The 20,750-nt window shown below is 33.0% G+C and overlaps 3 protein-coding genes, 1 non-coding gene and 1 pseudogene across 4 annotated transcripts; 3 read left to right on the forward strand and 2 right to left on the reverse strand.

Moving 5' to 3' along the window:
- Window positions 1–300: 300 nt before the first annotated feature.
- Window positions 301–4,613, forward strand: LOC110714257 (putative glucose-6-phosphate 1-epimerase). The gene is made up of 8 exons (XM_021892755.1): window positions 301–1,578; window positions 1,985–2,059; window positions 2,782–2,838; window positions 2,921–3,084; window positions 3,331–3,465; window positions 3,636–3,738; window positions 3,912–4,011; window positions 4,130–4,613. Exons 1-8 carry the CDS (start codon window positions 1,468–1,470, stop codon window positions 4,336–4,338), a joined length of 954 nt encoding a protein of 317 aa, XP_021748447.1. The 5' UTR covers window positions 301–1,467; the 3' UTR covers window positions 4,339–4,613.
- Window positions 4,614–4,828: 215 nt separating this feature from the next.
- Window positions 4,829–4,900, reverse strand: TRNAM-CAU. The gene has a single exon. It is a non-coding gene; the product is annotated as a tRNA-Met (tRNA).
- A 247-nt stretch (window positions 4,901–5,147) lies between these two features.
- On the reverse strand, window positions 5,148–9,044 carry LOC110714286 (exosome complex component RRP41 homolog). The gene is made up of 10 exons (XM_021892789.1): window positions 8,699–9,044; window positions 8,551–8,611; window positions 8,146–8,184; window positions 7,984–8,051; window positions 7,100–7,178; window positions 6,969–7,005; window positions 6,389–6,505; window positions 6,222–6,307; window positions 5,804–5,893; window positions 5,148–5,666 (listed from the first exon to the last, which is right to left on the reverse strand). Exons 1-10 carry the CDS (start codon window positions 8,797–8,799, stop codon window positions 5,619–5,621), a joined length of 726 nt encoding a protein of 241 aa, XP_021748481.1. The 5' UTR covers window positions 8,800–9,044; the 3' UTR covers window positions 5,148–5,618.
- Window positions 9,045–11,088: 2,044 nt separating this feature from the next.
- LOC110714542 lies at window positions 11,089–13,594 on the forward strand (annotated as a pseudogene).
- Window positions 13,595–16,140: 2,546 nt separating this feature from the next.
- Window positions 16,141–20,530, forward strand: LOC110714615 (ubiquitin-conjugating enzyme E2 28). The gene is made up of 4 exons (XM_021893161.1): window positions 16,141–16,358; window positions 18,848–18,975; window positions 19,435–19,539; window positions 20,138–20,530. The coding sequence occupies exons 1-4, from the start codon at window positions 16,289–16,291 to the stop codon at window positions 20,279–20,281; spliced, it is 447 nt and encodes a 148-aa protein (XP_021748853.1). The 5' UTR covers window positions 16,141–16,288; the 3' UTR covers window positions 20,282–20,530.
- The last annotated feature ends 220 nt before the right edge of the window (window positions 20,531–20,750 follow it).

The raw sequence follows: 20,750 nt of genomic DNA on the forward strand, positions 1-20,750 counted from the left end.
ACCTTAAACTAATCATCTTAGGCATAAAACTCCACGAGAATAATATAAAATTAATTATCAATAACATGATTAGATCTCGCCCCATTCATACTCATCTAAAAAAAAGGAAAAAAAAAAAAAAAAGAAAATTCCATGAGCTTATTTTTAATAAATTGTACACAAAACGACACCGTTTGAAGTGAATCTAGGCTGAAGAAAATGACATGGGCCCATATGGCCATATTACATCTTAATCCAGATTTATAATTTTGACCGTTTTTGTTCAATATTTAGTTTAAACAACTTACTCATTTTTCAAAGTTATCAAATAAATAAACAAACACACATACTCCGTATAATTTACACTTTTATTTTTAATAAAAAACGTACATCTTTCATCTCTCTTCTATTACGCTTAATCCAGCTGCATTTGTGAATAACTAAGTAGTTAATTACACTAATCTCTTACTTAATCATAAATGCAGCAAGTTTTAACACCTTGAATTATTTTGTTGCTGGATTTATACATCTACTATCTTTCGATGCATTGTACTAGTTTTCGTGACTAATTTTCTCTGTGTTTTTTTAAATATAGATTTAATTTTAATATACACATTACATTTTTTTTTTTCTACTTTGACGAACAAATTTGGCAAAAGGTTAGTTTTTCTGGATTGTCATTTTTATTGAAGAAATTCAAAGAGTATTTAAAAATTTTTGGAAAAAAATTTCCCATTTATAGTAGTGGGTTGTTGGAAGTTTTGTTGCTAGTTCTTTTCTTCTTCAGTATAATTTTACTAAATTTGGGAGATAAAGATCCAAATTGGCAACTGAGTTTTAAAGAATCTTTTAAGCTAATTGCAGAAATAAAAAAGAATAGAGAAAATTAAATTTATGTGGCGTGGAAGTTTCATATACTAGTAGTGGTAAATTAAAAGTTAGAGTTAGCACATTACAATTTTTGCTACATTATTGATCAAATAAATTTAATTTTTATTCCTTTAAAATAAAAATTAAATCTTGTTGTGAGTATGCAATTTTGCCAACATCTGGCAAATTGATACCAGAAATTCAAAGAAGTGCTGTAAATTATTTTCTGGGTTTTTGCCAAATGTTGTGTTTTTATGGGTTTTAATTAATTTTTCTGGGTTCATAATTTTGAGTACCTTTGAAAATAAAAAATTTAGCAAATTTCGAGGTTATTATTTTCTGGATCTGGGTTATTTATTGTTGAAGATTATTAATTAAAGTCGAGTAAAGTAGGGATTGGTAGTTGGGATTTTTGTGAGTAATTTAATTTTTTTTTTTTTTTTTGAATTAGAAGTCACAGAATTCATAAGTTACAGTCACAAGAAAGTTGCTTAGAGTCCTGACCAATTGGGTTGTTTGCACAATCCAATTTTTAGGTCTTTAAAAGGGGAGAAATTGGAGAGAAAAAATAGAGAGAAGTTAAATTATTTTTAGAGAGAGAAAGTTTAGAGAGAGAAAATGGGACACTCTGCTGCAGTTTGGGATTACAGGCCTGCTCATGAACTCACTTCTGACTGGAATGGAAATCCTTATGTTATTCTCAGAAATCCTCAAGGTGCTTCTGCAAGGGTAAAGATTTCATCTTTTTTTATTTTTCTACTTTATTTTGTAATTTAATTGTATTTTGATTGGATTAATTTCTTTTGTGTTGTTGATTTTGATAGAATGAAATTTCATTTGTGCCATTTATTGTTTTTGTTTTATTGATGGAATTCATTTTTGTAATCTTGGTTGATGGTGATGTTTTTAGTACAAAAAATCTTGTTGGGTATTATTTTATAATATTGATTATTACATTCACAAGTTTAAACTAATTTTAAAATTAAATCAAGAGTTGTTGTAGTTTTAAGGAAAATCTTAGTTTTTGTTTGTTCTATTGAAAACGATTCTGTTTCATCTTTTTCTTTATCTCCATTTTTTTTTAAAATTAAAAATAAAATGGGGTTATTGATTTGTATGCTTTTCAATTTTACAGATTAGTTTGCACGGGGGACAAGTTATGTCATGGAAAAATGAACATGGGGAAGAACTCTTATTTACCAGCAGTAAGGTAAATGTATAAAATTTGAATTATTTGATGCTTTGTTCTTCAGTATGATTTCTGTAAGTGTTTATTGCTGAGGGTTTTGGTGCAAACAATTCGATGTAAATCGTATAGTTATATAATCAATGACATTAATTCATGCATCTAATGTGTGATTGTGAATTTGTGATTTGAAACTGGTGGAATTGATTTACTTCACTATACAACCTAATCAAGCATTCCAGCATTAATTTGTTTGTAAATAAATTTTCTTTATCATTCCATGTTTTGATCTTGAACATCATTTATCTATTGAAGTTTTGGCCAGAGCTTTGATACAAACTAATGGATTTATAGAATAAAAAATTTAGAGTTTTCTGTCTCTCTTATTGTCCCCCATTTGTGATTTGAGGTGAATTAAATCACTATCTCACCCTGCATCAACCCGTAAAAATCTGAATTATTGTCCCCCATTTGTGATTTGAGGTGAATTAAATCACTCTATCACCCTGCATGAATCCGTAAAAATCTGAATCTGTTCAAGCCTTAACATCTTTTTGATTATTTTTTTTTTTATGTATTAAAAATGGCTATGAAAACTATATTTTTGAACTTCAATTGAAAGTTGAGTTTTTTTCTGAATCACACTTCATGTGTATCCTTCACACGGGAAGTGAAAGTTCCAAGTTTTCAACTGTGAGTCCTCTCTAGTCAATAATTGAATCACTTCACTTTCTGGTGATAAATAGGCCGTCTTTAAGCCACCAAAAGCTATGAGAGGAGGAATTCCGCTTTGTTTCCCTCAGGTACATTGGTAATTTCATCTATGATTATTTAAAGTTTTTAATGTTGAGTCAGTATCTGAGTTGAATTTGAATGTCATTGAAGTTTGGGAATTGTGGATCGCTTGAGCAACATGGGTTTGCCAGGAACAAAGTCTGGGCCATCGATAACAATCCCCCTCCTCTGCCACCAAATGATTCCAATGGAAAATCCTTTGTTGATTTGATTCTGAAACCATCTGCAGAGGATCTCAAATGCTGGCCACACAGGTACCATGAAACTTTCACGAAACGTGCCTTAGTTTTCTTCCTATACTTGTTGGACCTCATAATGCTCATATGTAACCCATTTTCGTGTCACGAGTTATTGAGCTTTAGATGGTTACTAATCCGTTTTTTCCTTATTTTACTGATCTGCTTTCTATATCTTAGTTGTCATTATCCGTCACGTGTCTCAGCCTCTCAGGACATTTTTCATGCCACTTATTGATAATTAAATTAATTTTCTTATTGCAGTTTTGAGTATCGTTTGAGGGTTGCTCTTGGGGCTGATGGACGTTTGTCATTAATATCTCGCATAAGAAACGTTAATGGAAAGCCTTTTACTTTCTCATTCGCCTACCACACCTATATGTCAGTTTCTGATATCAGGTATCGAAACCTTGTTGCTTGTATTGATATTCTGACACATTCTTAATTGTCTTGTGTTCTTTACAGAATTGTGACATCTTGTTCGCCTCATTACTTTTCTTGGCCCTGTTGGTTTCTTAACTTGCCATATGATTTCTTATTCAGTTATCCTGTCTTACTTTTTTCTGTAGTGAGGTTAGGATAGAAGGATTGGAAACACTAGACTACCTTGACAACCTCTTTCACAGAGAACGCTGTACTGAGCAAGGAGATGCTTTGACATTTGAATCTGAGGTACTATATGCACCTATTTCATTAATCATATGCTAGCTTCTTTACCGAAAACTCTATTGATAAAATCTTGAGAAACTCTATCATAGACTGTGTACTCTTCTTGACTAGCCCTATATGGCACTCTTTCGATAATATTTTGCTCACTCCTTTCATACCTGCTTTTGGCTTTTTAGGTGGATCGTGTATATCTGAGTTGTCCAAACGCTATTGCTGTCATTGATCATGCAAAAAAGAGGACATATGTGATCCGAAAGGATGGCTTACCAGATGTTGGTAAGATGCACTGGCAGAAGAGCTTACATTATGTTGTATATTTTGCATTGAAAAAAACACTTGAGGTTGAATTAATATCATTGTTTTGTGATGTTTTTTCTTTCTTAATTTTGCACAGTTGTATGGAATCCATGGGATAAAAAATCAAAGGCAATGACTGATTTTGGGGACGAAGAATACAAGCACATGCTTTGTGTTGACGGAGCAGTGGTTGAGCATCCCATCACGCTGAAGCCTGGAGAAGAATGGACAGGCCGGCTAGAGATTGTAGTGGTGCCTTCAAGCTTCTGCAGTGATCATCTTGATCTGCATAAAGTGCGTTTTTAAGAAAGCTGAATTCCTATACATAAATAAGGAAGTTCCGAATTGCAAATCGATGCAGCTCAATATAGCTATTCCTAGTTTACAGTATTAGTTTAATACCGAAGTATTTCAGTTTATAATGTAAGGAATTTTGATGTCAGCAACAAAATAGATAGAAGAATAGAGTAAAATGCTGGAATCATTTTTTACTTCCAGCAGAAAATGCATTGAAGTTAATGTATGAAAAATATAGGATGACTTTGAGATTTACTATAATATTATATCTTACTTGATTTTATATTATTGCAGAAAACTGTACTTCAATTTTATATCTTGTTTTTAGACATTAAGCTATTCCTAGTGTACAGTATTAGTTTAATACCGAAGTATTTCAGTTTATAATGTAAGGAATTTTGATGTCAGCAACAAAATAGATAGAAGAAAAGAGTAAAATGCTGGAATCATTTTTTACTTCCAGCAAAAAATGTTAAAGCAGGAAGCCCTCTATAATTTATATCAGAGCCAAGTTTCGATCTTGGGACCTGTGGGTTATGGGCCCACCACGCTTCCGCTGCGCCACTCTGATTATTGTGTTGTTTTTGGTCAAATTAAAATATTTAAACATTCTTTCGTTGTTTTTTTGGAAAGTCAAGTCAAGATCTGACATAATAGTTAAAATCTCATGATTACGGATCTAATTATGTTGAGGATTATTTAACAAATAACAATACACTGTACATAGATTATTCATTTAAACTTTATAAAAACGTATAACATAATCTTAAGGTTGTTTGGTATGTGAGATTAGGGGGGAGGGAATGGGATTTATAACGTGACATAACGGGTTCATCTAGTCTTTGATACTGCAGAGCAAAGCAAGCAAATACAAGTATTATTCAATGTGAATTGTAATCCTACTCCCTAAAACCAGCAGCCAGCAGGTGATGGCTTTCGCTTTCGAATTGATCTTCCTGTGCGTGATGGTACCCTCCATCTGATAAAACCAACCCTCGTTGTATTTCAAAACCTTAAAGATTGAGTACACCATAAGCATGGAGGCGTAATATTTTGGTGACCTTACCCAGTTTTTTGAGGAATAATATTTGTTTACCAACTTTTCAGAACAAGTGGAGTCTATCAGTTTGTAAATCATTAAAATTAAACCAATGGAGAACAATTGAAACAATACTGTGCAGTTCCTTGAATTCACGTCTTTCTAATTGCCTAGGAATTACACTAAAAGCTCAAACCCATATCCGTAAGCCTCAACTATCTCCAATGGTTCAGTTCTTGCCGCTCTTAAGCTATGAACCTCGTCGATACTGAAGTTGCTTAGTGTTCTCAAGCAATATCTGTCAACCAAGTACAAATGATGCTTAGCTAGGAATATAACATGTATACACAAGCAACTATTCCTAGCATTAGCTGAATAGCTGTATATGACCATGTTTATATTTGAATAAGGCAATAAGGTTAGTAATGTTCTTACTTCACGGATGTAATTGGCAACTGCCTTGCAACCTTCTGTTGCAAGCTGCATTACAGTTTCAAATGTATCCAAGGGCAACTTTGAGTCCATCTGCATTTATTAATCAAGAGGCAGAACACAATGTTTAAGAATTTGGACTTTCAAATAACAGCACATTATTTAAACAACTAAAAGCTATCTGAGACCAAAATGCTACAGGGTCCATATTGTGTAAAAAAAAAAAAATCCCCAAAGCTCACAGGCATCGTCTAGATCAGAAGTGTTCATATGGAAGATAATCTACACATGCAAAACAGTAACTTCAAAGAGGCCAAGAATAATCCTGGCCCTCCGTAAAATTAATCTTGATAGCAAACCAAAATTAATCTTGATAGCAAACTAAAATTAATCTTGATAGCAAACAATAGATGTGGGTAACCTGAAGAAGTGTAACTTTGTCCAATTTAGGAAGAAACCCTACAGTAACATCAGGACCTCCAGCACTATCTTCTACATAATTTAGATCTGCCATCAGAAACTTTCATATTAACATAATTGCAAGCGAATGCAGATTCATTTTGATATTATATTAGAGGTAGAAAGTACCAAGGAGCGGTGTTGTATTAAGATACCCAGCACTGCATGATGTAACCAGATCACGCATTGGAATGCCAGCATCAGCTAGAGCCAATGTAGCTGCATTAATGCATGCAGATCTAGTTCCTGCAGAACAGAAAATTCAAAACTTGTTTAAACATTCTCACTGACAGAAATCAGAATACATCAAATCCTCACATAAAATCACAACCTCAGCAAATATGAAATTGCAAGGGCTCAAAAAATTATATCTGTAATCAACATTTTAGTTTTCATGATAATCAGCTACAGACTATAGAAAGTCCCCCTCTTTTTCCTAGTTGTGGAAGGGGGGGGGGGGGGGAGCTAAAACATCTGAACGTAGGGGCATTTGTAGTTCAGTTACTATAATGTAGCATCTTTAGGATAATTCTTACAAACAGAGTTCACAATCATGAAGCATATTTAAGTGGATTTCAACAATCATGTCCTTGAATGAGGAGCAGATGAATAGCAATCCATTAATACATTTACATTTTAATGACTATTGCAACTTTGTTGGTGAGAAATAGAAATCCAGAAACTATATAAATGCTGGAACCATAGTTACCGCCATCAGCTTGGAGGACTTGGACGAAAATGTCAATCTGCAACGATTTAAATTGGTCATAGAAAAAGATCAATAAATGAAAAAATATAAGGCAGTACCAAGTTTATATAAGCTTTTTAGTCATTTTCTACCTGAGAACGAGGCATTAGGTTTGTCATTATGCAAGCCTCCATAGTTTGCCGAATAACCATTGATATTTCAGTTGACCGCCTAATAAGTAGTAAATATTAAATCAGAAATACTGATACTAATAGCAATTGTTGTTAAAAGGATTCCTGGGTGCCTACAAGAGAATGGTATAACACTCTTGATGATTGTATAAGAGATACATTCGAATCGTTGAAATCATAATTTGAGCACTTCATGCAACACCGAAGGGTTGTTATTGATTACAATTTCAAAAAGCTCACTATAAAGACTTGTATGTGGTCAGATTGGGAAGTAACGGTAGTATTAATTAGTTTTGTTGGATTCAATAGCTCACAATTCTACTTCTTGCTTGGAAGCACAAGAACCGAAGAACTAAAATGAATGAAATGAAGAACGAAAAGATTTAACACGGAAGAAGAGATAAATAAAACTAGCACAGGATCCATAAAGAAGATGAACTGAAAGAGTGTAAGCACAATCATTCTAATTCAGACAGTTGAATTAAGAACAGAAACTAATAGTAGTCAGCCAGAATCGTGTCCAGCTCCTCTAAGTCCCCACTTTTTCAATTACTTTAGAAAGCCTCGGAAAAGGTTAAGAGGTAGGGCAAGATGACAGAGGGATATGTATTAAATAGATTATTGATCTGCAGACTGCAGTAGGATTTAACAACAAAGAACCGCGAAAACAAATTCAAAAACAAATTATGCTGAAACTTCAACAAGAGCAAAGATATCCTAGTATGGCTATGTATAGTTTCTAGGAACTTGCTGTTACAATAGAGTTCAGATGCTCATGCATCTAAGATTAACATGTTTCGATATGTATGAGATTCACCTAAATACGAAGCAAGGAACAGACTAACCTGTCTCCCTTTGGTTTTCTCACACGATCTCCGGTACTGAAATTAGCCATGGTGTACTCACATCGCACCTGAATATATCAGAAAATAAACGTAAAACACTCAAATCCAGAAAATTATAATCCAACATAAACACAAAGATGGAGTGTGTTAAGAGATTATTACCAATGCCTGGTCATTCATCTGCTGCGCTCTATTTTCAACCTAAAAGAGATCAACTTACATTAAACATCCATAAATTAGGCCAAAATTCAGCAATCTTCCAACCTCCAATGATCAATAACACAATCACTCGGAAAAACACGAATACAATAAACTAACAGCAGCTAAATAATCCCGTAACATGAATATTACTTTCAAAAATCAGCTAACAATTACGGTTAAAACTGAAACCAACTGCAAGGACTTGGTAGCCCTAATCATAACTTAATTTTTCTGAAATTAATTTTTGGGTAAGAAGAACAATCATAATTAAGCAGAGAAATCATCATAAATTGAATACCTAGAAATACAAATTGCAATTAACATATAAAATTATAATTCAATTAACTAAAAAGGAGAGAAGAGTACCTCTCTAGGACCATAAACGGCAGCAATGACTTTGGTGTTGCCCATTTCGAAAACAGCTGAACTAAATTCAATTACAAATTCAACAATTTCATTAAATTTCTGCTATTCAAAAAATCAATTGAAAAAAAAAATTAAAAAAAAAAAATACCCGTCAGCTTTAGACACAGCGCCAATCTGAGCTCGAAGTTGCCTCATTTCCAAAGGACGACGACCGTCTAAGCGGAGACCTTCTGGGCTGACGAACTCCATTACTGCTGCTTCTCTTCTTTCTCTTCAACTACACTGTTATTGCTTGGCTGTTGCAGACTACTCAACTAGAGAAGAGAGAGAATTAGAAAAATTGAATGAGAAATAAGGTAAGGGTTCATCAATTTTTCTTAATTTCTCATCACTGGCCCAATTAGCCTCTATTGCTCTACTTTTTTTTCTTTTTTTTCCTCGTTAGCCCATCAATGGACCCATTACTCCACCCCTAAACACATCCCTTATTCTCTTAAGTGTCAATCTAGATGACTAGGTTGGCCAATCGGGTTCGATTAAGTTAGGTTGGATTTTATTTAACTTTGAGTCATGTTAGATTGTTGTGCACATACAAGTTGAAATCTCGAGTTATTTTCGGATCAAATCAAATCAGGTCGAGTCAGGTTGGATTACTTTTTTACACCTCTGATATCTAATTATTTGGCCCAAAAATACAGATTGAAACCCAATACTATTCGAACCACATAACTTGAAGTTGACCTAACTCGACCCAACCCGCTACAAATTAACCTTAGAAATGAGAATAATTATATCTTATAGTAAAATATGTCTAGTTTATTTCATCTTAATAAGCTTATGAGTAAAATAATAGAATATGACTTGACCCAAGTAAAAAATAACCTTCAACGAGAATATTATAATACTCATTGATTTGGAATTTGGATGACGTGAATGTACTCATGTATAAGTATAAAGGGTTAGGAATGAAGGCTAGATCAATGGCTAGTAAAATATTTTTAGTGAAAAACATACTTCGAAAATTAAACTCAATGCGTGGGTACATAGTATGATAGTACATTCACAAATCACAAAATATCTTTTTTTTTTTTTTTTTTCTTTCTTTTCACATAGATGATGGGGAACCGGGGATACAACACTACTTCTATATACTTCATATGTATTATGTGGATCAGCCACTGCTATCACTATCTCAAACTAATATACATATTCATTTATTTTCAATTTTACTTCATCAATTAATGTAGTTTTCAAGTGAAGATTGGAACACAACTTAAGATAGATAATAATCATAATATCAAAGATGGGAAGAAGCTTTCATCCAAACCAAATTACAAGTACAATTGATCCAACCTTGTCGACAACCATATACAATTCCTTAATTCACAATTAAAGTTGCAAAAATCACTGTCATAATTTCAAGAATATTTACCATTGAATGAGAAAGAATAACCTTATGAACATATCTTAAGAATAATTAATTTAACAACCATGCACCTTTAATCCTTTATTAATTTTTTGACGGGTCTAATTCAATAAACATAGTACATCAGTGAATATATTACATAATCTTATAAAATAACCAGCCACCTTCTTGTTTGAGATGATTGATGATGATCTAAAATGTGGCCTCCATTAACTTGGGAGAAATAATACTGTAAATTTATATTCGGATTATATAAATATGTTATCATGTAGCCTGCAAAAATATGCTAACCACGTATTGAAATAATTCTCTTAGCTTCGTTCATATTTTATATGCTTTGTTAATTTAGAGTAATTATTGAAAGAAGCACACTCTTTTTAAAATAAACTATTTTATTCCATTAATAAAAAAAGCTATTTTATTGAATATAATGTGTGATTAATTATGATTAATTGATTTGGAGGCCGGCTTATTACTTCGGTGGTCGTTTACTGAAGTGTCACCAACTGACATGTCCAACAGTCCAAGGCTCTTTGTTCTGCTAATTTTACCGAATTACAAGTACTCTTTTACTAATAACGATTAACTTCGATTTCATTGAATAATATTAGATGTATGTAGTGATTTTTAATTTGAAACATCACAATTTTTGAGTTGAAATTTTGGTTGGAGTATGTATGATTCTGTATTCAAAGAAAGCTACCAATGTCACCCGATTTTTTTTCAACCAACCCGCATATCCATTAATAGGTATTCCGTAAAAAAAAATGAAAAAAAAAATAATGTTGGTATGAACATTTCTAATATGCGCAACATATAATAACAATAGATTCAGATAAACTCAAAATAAGAAAAATGTATCCCTTACAAATAAGGTATGAGTGGTAAAATATTTATTTATTTTAAATAATAAGAGTTCTCTAATAATTATAGCATTATTTAATTGTCACATATAATAATACGGACTAAGGGCCTGTTCATATTTACTGAACTACTGGGCTAAAATAAATATTTTATGAGAGAAGAAAGTTTAAGAGCTGAATAGAACTGAATTGAAATTAAGATGAAGTGAACAACCCTAATTATATACTTTTTTTATTTTAAATCCCCTAATTATGTACTTAATGCACAAAGTTACATGTAATTAAGTTTAATTTAGTTGTAATACCACCAATTATTGTTGGTTAATAAATGTACAATAAGAGCATGTTTGAATAGTTCACCTTGTTTTCACATATGTCAAGAAAAATAATTTCAAATAAGAGTTAAACGTTACAGTTGTTTAAACTTCAATTTACAACTCAAATAAATTATACATACATGCTAATTCCATGTAAATGAAATATTTATTTCCTTTAAACAAATAATACTCTGTAAAACAATTACGTATTTACATTCCAATAAATCACGTATTTATATTTATACATAATGAGTACGGAATAATAAATAATAAATCCCCCCCCCCAAAAAAAAAAAATTATATAAGATTATTACAAGTATATATGGCATCAATATTAAATGAAATCAAATATTTTGTAAAAAAAAATAAATAAATAAATAAATGAAATATTGCATGCTCGGCAACTCGTCCAGCTACTACAGATTTCCATTCCCCTCAAATTTATAATCCCCCACGATTTCCTCGCTCTTTCATTTCCCCTTCTTTCTCTCATTATTCTCCCTACATCCTTGTTTTCCATTCTCTCTCTTCCCTCCTACATTCTTCATCCATTCTTAATTACATACCAATAATTCATCCATCATCCATTTTAATCTTAATTAATTATTATTTACAACATATAATTTCATACAATAAATGGCAGATGTTCCATTAAAGAAACCACCTGGATTCAAAGACTCATCAACACCGCCTCCGAAACCGCCTCCTCGTGTCGCTCCTCCAAGAAAACCACCTGTTCCATCATACTACCAACCTAAGAGAAAACGAAGCAACTGTTGTTGTCGTTGCTTTTGTTGTTTCCTTTGCATCCTCCTCCTTATCCTCTTCATCCTCGTCGCTTGTTTTGGTATCTTTTACGCATGGTACCAGCCCAAACTCCCGGTCTTCCGGTTCCGTCCCATTGAATTTGACCGGTTTAATGATCGGTTAAACCGGACGGAACCGCGGTGTTGGACTCCCGGATTATTATCCGTGTTGAGGTGAAAAACCCTAATAGTAAAATGAAAATTTACTACGGTGAAACTAAGGTGAGTTTGACGGCTGATCACGAGACCGAGTTGGGGTCCGCGACCGTGGGTGCGTTTAAACAGCCTGCGAATAATGTTACGTTGTTGAAATTTACTGTGGTGGTGGCGAAAGGGGTGGTGGATTCGACGACGGGGAAGAGGTTAAAAGATAGGGTGAAAAGTGAGCAGGTGGTGGTAAATGCCGCGGTAAAAACTGTGGTTGGTATTGGGGTGTTTAAGACTAAAATTGGGATGCTTCCTGTGAATGTTAATTGTGGTGATGTTTCTTTGAAGCAACTCAATGATGGCAAAACTTCTCCTACATGTTCTTTTAATACCTTGAGATGGTAAGAAAAATTCATCGTTAATTTTTCCAAATGTTTGATTTTATTATTATTGGATAAACGAAATAATATAATCACAATAATCATTTTATCAAGGATTAATAAAATAATTAGAGATCGTAAATCAAATTAATAGAAATGCAAATATAAAATTCAATGATACTCCATTTACGTTTATATGGTACATGCGTCTTGCACATTTCCAAATCAGCTTGATTTTAATTTTTTTTTTAATGAGTATTTAAAATTTCTAGTAATTATTTTTTTTAGTGTTAAAAATTGTTATGCATGTTTTAACAAAAATGCTAATTACTGCTTAAAATTCTGTGTCATGAGCTAGAAGTCAATGGTTTTATTTTAATATACTTTTATCGGAATTTGCAATGTGAAAAGAGAAAAATAACAAATATCAACTTGTTTGGTCATGAATTTTAGGAAATGTATAACATGTATTAGTACGAGTACTAAATTACTAATTGTGACGTGATATGTTGGATAATTTTGCCTAATATAACCCAAATAGAAATAGAAATACATGGAGGGAAAAAAAACACTCTAAAACGTCAATCAATAATAGTTTTTTTAAGAAAAACTAACTCATTAATAAGTTTTTTTTTTTTTTTTTTTTTTTGGAAAAGAACTCATTAATATGGTTTTATTATTGCAGGATCAACATAAAGTCATAAAGTAGCAAATTTTCGACAACATATCATAGCACAAACCCAAATATTCTTCGTATTGTTGGATCCACACAAATTGATAGCGTGTGACAAGATCAATTTTTTTACCTTTTTTTTTCTTTTGGGTAACATTTTATCGTGTTTGGGTAATGGATTTTAGTAGCTGTTTTACATAGCATTCCAATAGTTAATGCTATAGATATTTTATATTTTTTCTTGATTGAATTACAAGTTTTGATATCTTCATTTTTTTTGTTTATCCGCTTTTGGTTATATGCCATAAAAGGTTAACATTTAGCCATTTAATCATAATTAATTGTGATTTATTACTTTGTTAAGAGATGATATTGATATATACTTTGAAATCAATGTATGAGATTGGTCTTGCTACAATAATTAGTCAAATACTTATGATGTCAAATAATATTATTATCATTTCCTTATGGAGTAATAATTTTTCGAACAGCTCACAGTGTAACATATCAATCAATAAAAAATGAGCCAGTTTTGATCCCTTTTTAAAGCTATACTTATATGTTATATGTTGTGAACTTGTGATAGGAGTAAAGGATTGGTATGCTTGAATTAGTACGGTAAGTTGTAAGTACATTTAGGATTTTAAGGTCTGTTCACATTTACTTAATTTCAGTTCAGTTCATGTCTAATCTCAGTTCAGTTTAGCTCAGCTTCAATCTGTTCAGTTCAACTCAATTCAATACATGTGAACAGACCCTTAGGTTTGTGCACCAAGTTAAAGATTAGCGCGCAGGCTTCCTTTTCATCGTCAAGTGGATACTTTTTGAAATTTAATTAATTAACAACAATAATGCCGAAAAAGTAAAATATTATATCACCACACGTATTACGAATTACTCTGTATACAAATAAGAGCACAACATTCACAAGGTTGATTAGTAGTAAATGGAATATAAAGTGTTTCTAAAATTTGTCATACTCCGTAAAATTATTTCGAGAGTACTTGTGTTGATCTATATGTATGAATTCTTAACCATTTTTAAAAGTTTATTTTATGAAATTAATACGCAAGTCTCCAATTTGTTCTGAAAATGATGCATATAGAACTATATATTAACCTCTTTGATTTTCCTTTTTATACTAGAGGTGATAAAAAATAGGGCGGGTCGGGCCTTAACACAATTCCTCGTGTACAAACCCGTAAAAAAGGTAGCGGGCTTTACTAGGCCAGGTTCGGTCTTTTGAACTAAAAATGTGTTTTTATGTTTGCCCAAACCCGCCTATTTTCGAGCTGGATCAGGCCGAACCAATGTTGATCACATCTATTTTCCTTAGAAAGAGAGAGAGAGAAAGTATTAAGAGAATCTTGATGAGAGTTGGTGAAAATTAGATGGGGAATTGATAAGAATTGATGATTAAAAACGGATGTCTAAGGACGTTATTTATAATGAAAACAGTCCGGATATGATAAAAAAGAATTGGAGTTTGCAAAGGAATAAAACATGACGCTATCGCCGCAACTGCCCTTGTCGCCGCGCGACAGGCCTGTCGTCCGGCGCTGCAGGACAGTTTTTGCGAATTTTGTTTTTATCATATATTTTGATCCAGAAGTCCAAATAAGGCATATAATGTGTCGTTAGAAAGCTTTTGAAGTCTAATTTCTAAAACAATTTCAATCAGATTAAAATCCTTTGTAGATAAAAAAAAAAGAAGGAAACCATTTGAAAAAAGTGAGTTTACAAAAAGTAATACTTACTGGATAATTAATTTTAACATATCAGTCATTTGAATTGGGATTCCATTATTATCAAGATACACCAAGCTAGAGTAATTATTGTTTATCCAAGTGGCTAAGGTCGTTCCAGAAATACGATGAGCTAAAACATATCTTATCCCAGATACAGCCGGTGGAAATACTCCTATCTGATCATGGATAGCAAATTGGTGTTGTCGAGTAAAAATGTTTGACTACCCGTACCTATCATGCATGAACTTTAATTTGTTCTAAAACATGGGTTCATATTCATGTTGGATTGTGGAGGGTTCAAAATTCACAGATTTGTGATGAAGTGAATCATCTGGCTAAGATCTCATTCATTTCAACTTAAAGTTTTTCAAAGAAAAAAATAAGTTAAGATAGTAAATACAATCAAATTCCAATAAGCTTTAGTTTTCTCTAGAACTTATTTTGTTATTCACAATTTCATATGAGTACAAAATAATGTTTTCAAAAAATAGTAGCTAGTTAAGATAAATTTCATAAATATTTAGTGCTCTAGATCAACCATTTCATTATTCACATTTACCACTTTGACCAAATAAGTTTAAATATATAGGTACTTATTAAAATAGTCTCATTGTATTTTTAAAAATCAACTTATTTATAACTCCATATTTATAATAATTTTAAAAATTATTGATTAAAGTTTCAGCGCGTCTTGTGTGCGACTGCCTACACCATGTGGTCGTTTGTAAAAGAATAAAATAACCCCTATAATACTAACCGAGTAACCCCTATAATTGTGACGAAGTGGCTCTTGTAATACTGACTAGCTAACCTCTTACCCCCATGATAATGGTGCTAGTTAAATTTTTTTGGGAGTTTAAAAAGTCATAAAGGCGGGGTGAGAATCGAAATCTCCTGGATCAGGAAAAAACTCTAATCACTTGTGCTATCCCCGTATGTGCTAGTTAAATTAAGGCATATAAATTCAAACACAATTAGGCAAACAACTATGATTAACATTGGACCGCACAACACTTGCTTTAACAAAATTATTAAAAAACCAGCCCACAAGCAAATGGTAGGATAGGAAGCAAATTAAAGATTCCATTTACAAATAATTAAATCGGATCATTTAAAAAAAAAAAATTAAAAATAAAAAAATAAAAATCGGACCGCAAATGGAAAGGAAAGAATATGGAATCAGAAAAGTAGGCCCCCCAAAAATGAGGTACGCGTAAAGAAGAAGCAGCCCTCCTCACAATTTAAAGCCTTAAATCAAATCAATCTCCCCCATAATTTTTCAACCCTCATTCAACTCTCATTTTTTCCCTCTTTCTTCAACCTCCGTCTTCTGCAATTTCCGCCGTCCTTCTCAAATCTAGGGTTTCTTCCTTCAACTATGGCGTCCAAGCGGATCTTGAAGGAGCTCAAGGATCTCCAGAAAGATCCTCCTACTTCTTGCAGCGCTGGTATTAACATTATTTTTTCGTTATTTTTGTAATTATTTCTGCTGCTGAAAATTCTTACGGAGTAGTTTTTTGTGATTTTACTTTTTTCTACGTGATTTGTTGTTGTTTATGTGAATTCGTCAATGGATTCAGAGCGTTATTGTTGTTTTTTTTCGTGTGAGATCTGGAAGAGTTATTTTTTATTTTCGTTTGATTTACGGAGTAATTATTTTTGTTTGTTTTATCTATTTTTACGCATGTAAAAATGCTCTGATTTGATTGTTTCCTTAAAAGGAAAGTGATGTCAAAAAGTAGGATTAAGATATTTAGTGACCTCAGAACTCCATTTTAAGATGTCGTCGGAATTTATAGTAATACTTTTTTTTTTTTTTCTGTTTTTTTTTTTTTAGATTGAATATTTCTTTGTTGATTATATATAGATAATCGTTCAAAGGACATCTTCAGGTTGATTTAGTATTTTAAATTAGATAAGTTTGAGCTAAGGCAAGATAAAACTAAGGATAAAATGTTAGTAGCAGGTTTGAGGAGTAACTTATGATATGAATACCGAGTTTCGCTGATACTTAGGTAGTAGGAAACACTGCATTTTTGGTTTCGCTATTGCATTTTTGCACACGAATAGCTAAATTTTTTGAGGAAGGTAGTGTGGTAATTGAGATGCTCCAGACTTTCGAAGATTGTTCTCCTTATGTCAAAGTTAATCAATCTCACTGTGCGATTTCTCAAGTATTATGAGTAGAAGCGGAAATTCCTTGCTTACGGCTTGTTTAAAATATTCCTAATGTATCATCCTGATTGGAATGCTATTGGATATTTACTTTATATTGGTTAAAAGAAGGGTTCATGATGCATGAGCATGGAGGTCATCTTGGTGATAAATTTTAGGGAACAATGTTTTTCACGAAATATAGACTTTGTTGGCAGATATTCGTGACTTCGTGAGTTAGGAGTCTAGGAGATGAGTGGGGTAAGGTAAGGAATTAAGGATTAGGAGTGTAGGGACTTAGGAGTCTAGGAGATCACAATCGACTTGAACTATTGAAACTCTGTTGATCCTTGATTTATTCTATTTACTCTAAATTTGGTAGCAAGGAAGGATAAGATCTTTGCCCATATTAAACTTATTATTGGTAAATAAATATTGATTAGCAGTTCAAAGAACGTGTTGATTTAGTAAAAGTTGCAGGACTTGCAGCTAAGGAATTTTAAAAAAGGCAAGGAAAGAATGATAACAAATTTGAGAAGTACTTTTGAGATTGATTTTAAGTTGAAGGATGGCTTAATTGAGGGGAAGATGCATCAGTGCTGGGGTAGCACCTTAAGTGCATTTTCAGTTTAGCTATATGAATAGTATAAGAAATTAGTGTGGGAATTGGGATGCCCCAGGCTGTTCTGGTTATAGTGTATAAATTTCACGTGTTCTCTCAAGTATTATCGGTGGAAGTGCAATTGCTTGCTTAGTTCGAGAAGTATTAGTGGAGTATCATCCAAAACGGAACACTCAGATTTTGTTTATATTGGTAGAAAGAACCCATGGTTTGTTACTTAGTGATAGATTTTAGTGTACAATGATTTTGTATTCCTTGTTTTGAAAGTGATTTCACGAAACATGGATGCTTGTCGGTAGATTTGTGTTTGATCTGTTGGGGGGGGGGGAGGTAAGAAAGTAATGATAGAACTTTGGAGTATAGGAGAAAAAAATGAGACATAAGCAGGATTAGTGATATTTCCCTTGCTTCATAATTTGTTCCATTACCTTTTGGCAATGAGGGATAAGAGGCTAGAAGCTTTGCCTACAGAAGTACAGAGACATAGTTTCTTCTCTTGATATTCTTGAACTGAAATTAATGATAACTCCTTTGCCTCTAAAAGGTTGGGAGTTTGCAAAAGAATCACCTTAGCTGTTTTAGTTGCGAATTTGGATATGAGATTAATCTACTTTGGAATAGGGTGAAAACTGAAATGACAAGAGTAAAAGTGTGTATGACCGTCTGAACTTACAAGGTTCATTGATGGCATCCAATATCTTCCTTGAGGTTCTTTACTATGGTTACAGGTAGAATCTAGAATGTCTGAATTTGCTTCACATAGAAAAATATATTTACGTTGGAAGTTAAATTTGTGGTTTTCAGGTGGCCATTCTTGGAAGTATTTAATTCTCAACAGGTGTTTATACATTTCCTATACCTTTTCTGTTTTTGATAGTTACTTGAGTGATCACTATTTAAAAATCTTTATAAAAGTTCAAGCTAGCTTTTGATAATTTGTTTTTATTTATTATCTTTATATTTGAAATTTTTTTGCATCATTTCTTGAATTCCTCGTCTATAGAAATATATCCTTTCAGCTGTTTCAGCTCATTGTGTGCACATTTTAGCTATTATGCTGCTTATGTTTATGAGATGGGTGGAAGGAGCTGATTACATTTATTATACGCTTAGAGAATTGTTTGACCTGAAACATGTGTAATTAATCTCTTTGTATCACAGGTCCTGTTGCTGAAGACATGTTTCATTGGCAAGCAACAATAATGGGTCCTGGAGATAGCCCATATGCTGGGGGAGTGTTTCTAGTGACAATTCATTTCCCTCCTGACTATCCATTCAAACCACCCAAGGTAATGGATGTTCCTTTGATTTGGATTGTATTCTGGTTTTTTTGGATCTCAAGTATATTGCTACTTCCTGTGCAAGAGTTGAGCTGTCATTTTGTATTTTTGATATTACCTGGAGTGGAAGCTTCTAGCTTTTTGATAGACATTTGTATCTTGGTGTCGTCATTTCACATGGATTATCATTATGTTGGTAAGATGTTTGGGTCGTAGACTCGTAGAGCTTACAAGTGATGTTTTATCCTGTGTGATCTTAGGCCGTAAAAGTCTTTCCTTGCTAGCTAACAACATTTTTATTCCTTGTTGGGTGGTTGATTGTAGAGAAGGTGGAGTTTTTTTTTAGTCAGGCTTCTTAAATTTCTGTCGATAAGTGATATGCTTTAGTCTTGCTTGTTTACCGTTTGGCCATGCTTACATCTTTGTTAATGTTTCCTTGAACAATTTTGTGCTCTTTTACTCATGCAGGTTGCCTTCAGGACAAAGGTTTTCCACCCAAATATCAACAGCAACGGTAGTATATGTCTTGACATTCTAAAGGAGCAGTGGAGTCCTGCATTGACCATATCTAAGGTTCTGCTTTAGAATTTCTATAATATTTATTGTTTATATTGTAGCTGCTCAGAGCATGTTGATTGATATTTTGTGTTTGTAGCTGCTCAGAGCATGTTGATTGATATTTTGTGTTTAGTAATTAGTGTGATTGGCTATTATTTGCAATGTATTGGGCCCAGCATTTCCCTAATTTTTATGCTATGTATGTATGTGGTAGTCTTATTACTGAATTTTCAGACCGTAGTGGCCTAGATTGAGACACTGAACGTTGTATATGGCCTTTGGAGGTTTCAAGATTTTCTAAGTAACACTTGGTTTTCGACAACATTGATGCAATTGCTGGATAGTCTGAAAATTTATAGGGATGGTGAAATACATAAAAATCAACTGGATCAAACTAATTTGGGTTTGTTCAGTCGTCTGCTACTTTCTTCCTTGCCTGCTGACAAAGACCAATTCTTGATTGTACTTAATTTTTTTTACGTCTTTTTCTTGTCCAATTTTCTTTTTGTCCCCGGAAACTGATATTTGTCTAGTGATGATGAGCCCAGCAGTTGCTTTTCAGTAATTCTCATCTTCCAGTTTGGCTAAAGTATTTTTTTTATTCTGTATTCAGGTATTACTTTCAATTTGCTCCTTGTTGACGGATCCAAACCCTGATGATCCCCTTGTGCCAGAGATCGCTCACATGTACAAGACAGACCGAGCAAAGTACGAAGCAACTGCAAGGAGCTGGACGCAGAAGTATGCTATGGGTTAGTCTGCCTTGTAGGTGGGGGCTAAGGACCCCTCCCTCCATTGTGTATAAAATGGCAACTCATTCTTCAATGTTTAACTGTTGCAGCAGACAATGAAAATTGAAATTCTTGCTACTTAAGGTCAAAGCAAACGCTTTGCATTTGTCTGTTGGAACCATTATGTTAATTTGAATTTGTTACATTTGTCTTAGTGTGTGCTTCTTTAACGGGGGAGTAATAAGAACTTCTGGTTTACAAGTTTTTTGGTAGTATGATTTCTTACAGTGTTCACAATGATCTGCTCACTTTGTCGCATTCCTTTTGGTTGTGCTGGAAGAATTAACATGAATTCTCTATTATTCTACTGCACGGTATCTAGGATTGGAATATGTTGTCCGCTTAGTGCAGATTGATCGGAAAATTTTTACCCAGCAATAAGGGCAGAAGTTTTATTTTTAGAAAATTTTCACCTAGCAATCAGGCAGAAGTATT

Source organism: Chenopodium quinoa, unplaced genomic scaffold, assembly GCF_001683475.1.
Source record: "Chenopodium quinoa cultivar QQ74 unplaced genomic scaffold, ASM168347v1, whole genome shotgun sequence".
Lineage (NCBI taxonomy): Eukaryota > Viridiplantae > Streptophyta > Magnoliopsida > Caryophyllales > Amaranthaceae > Chenopodium > Chenopodium quinoa.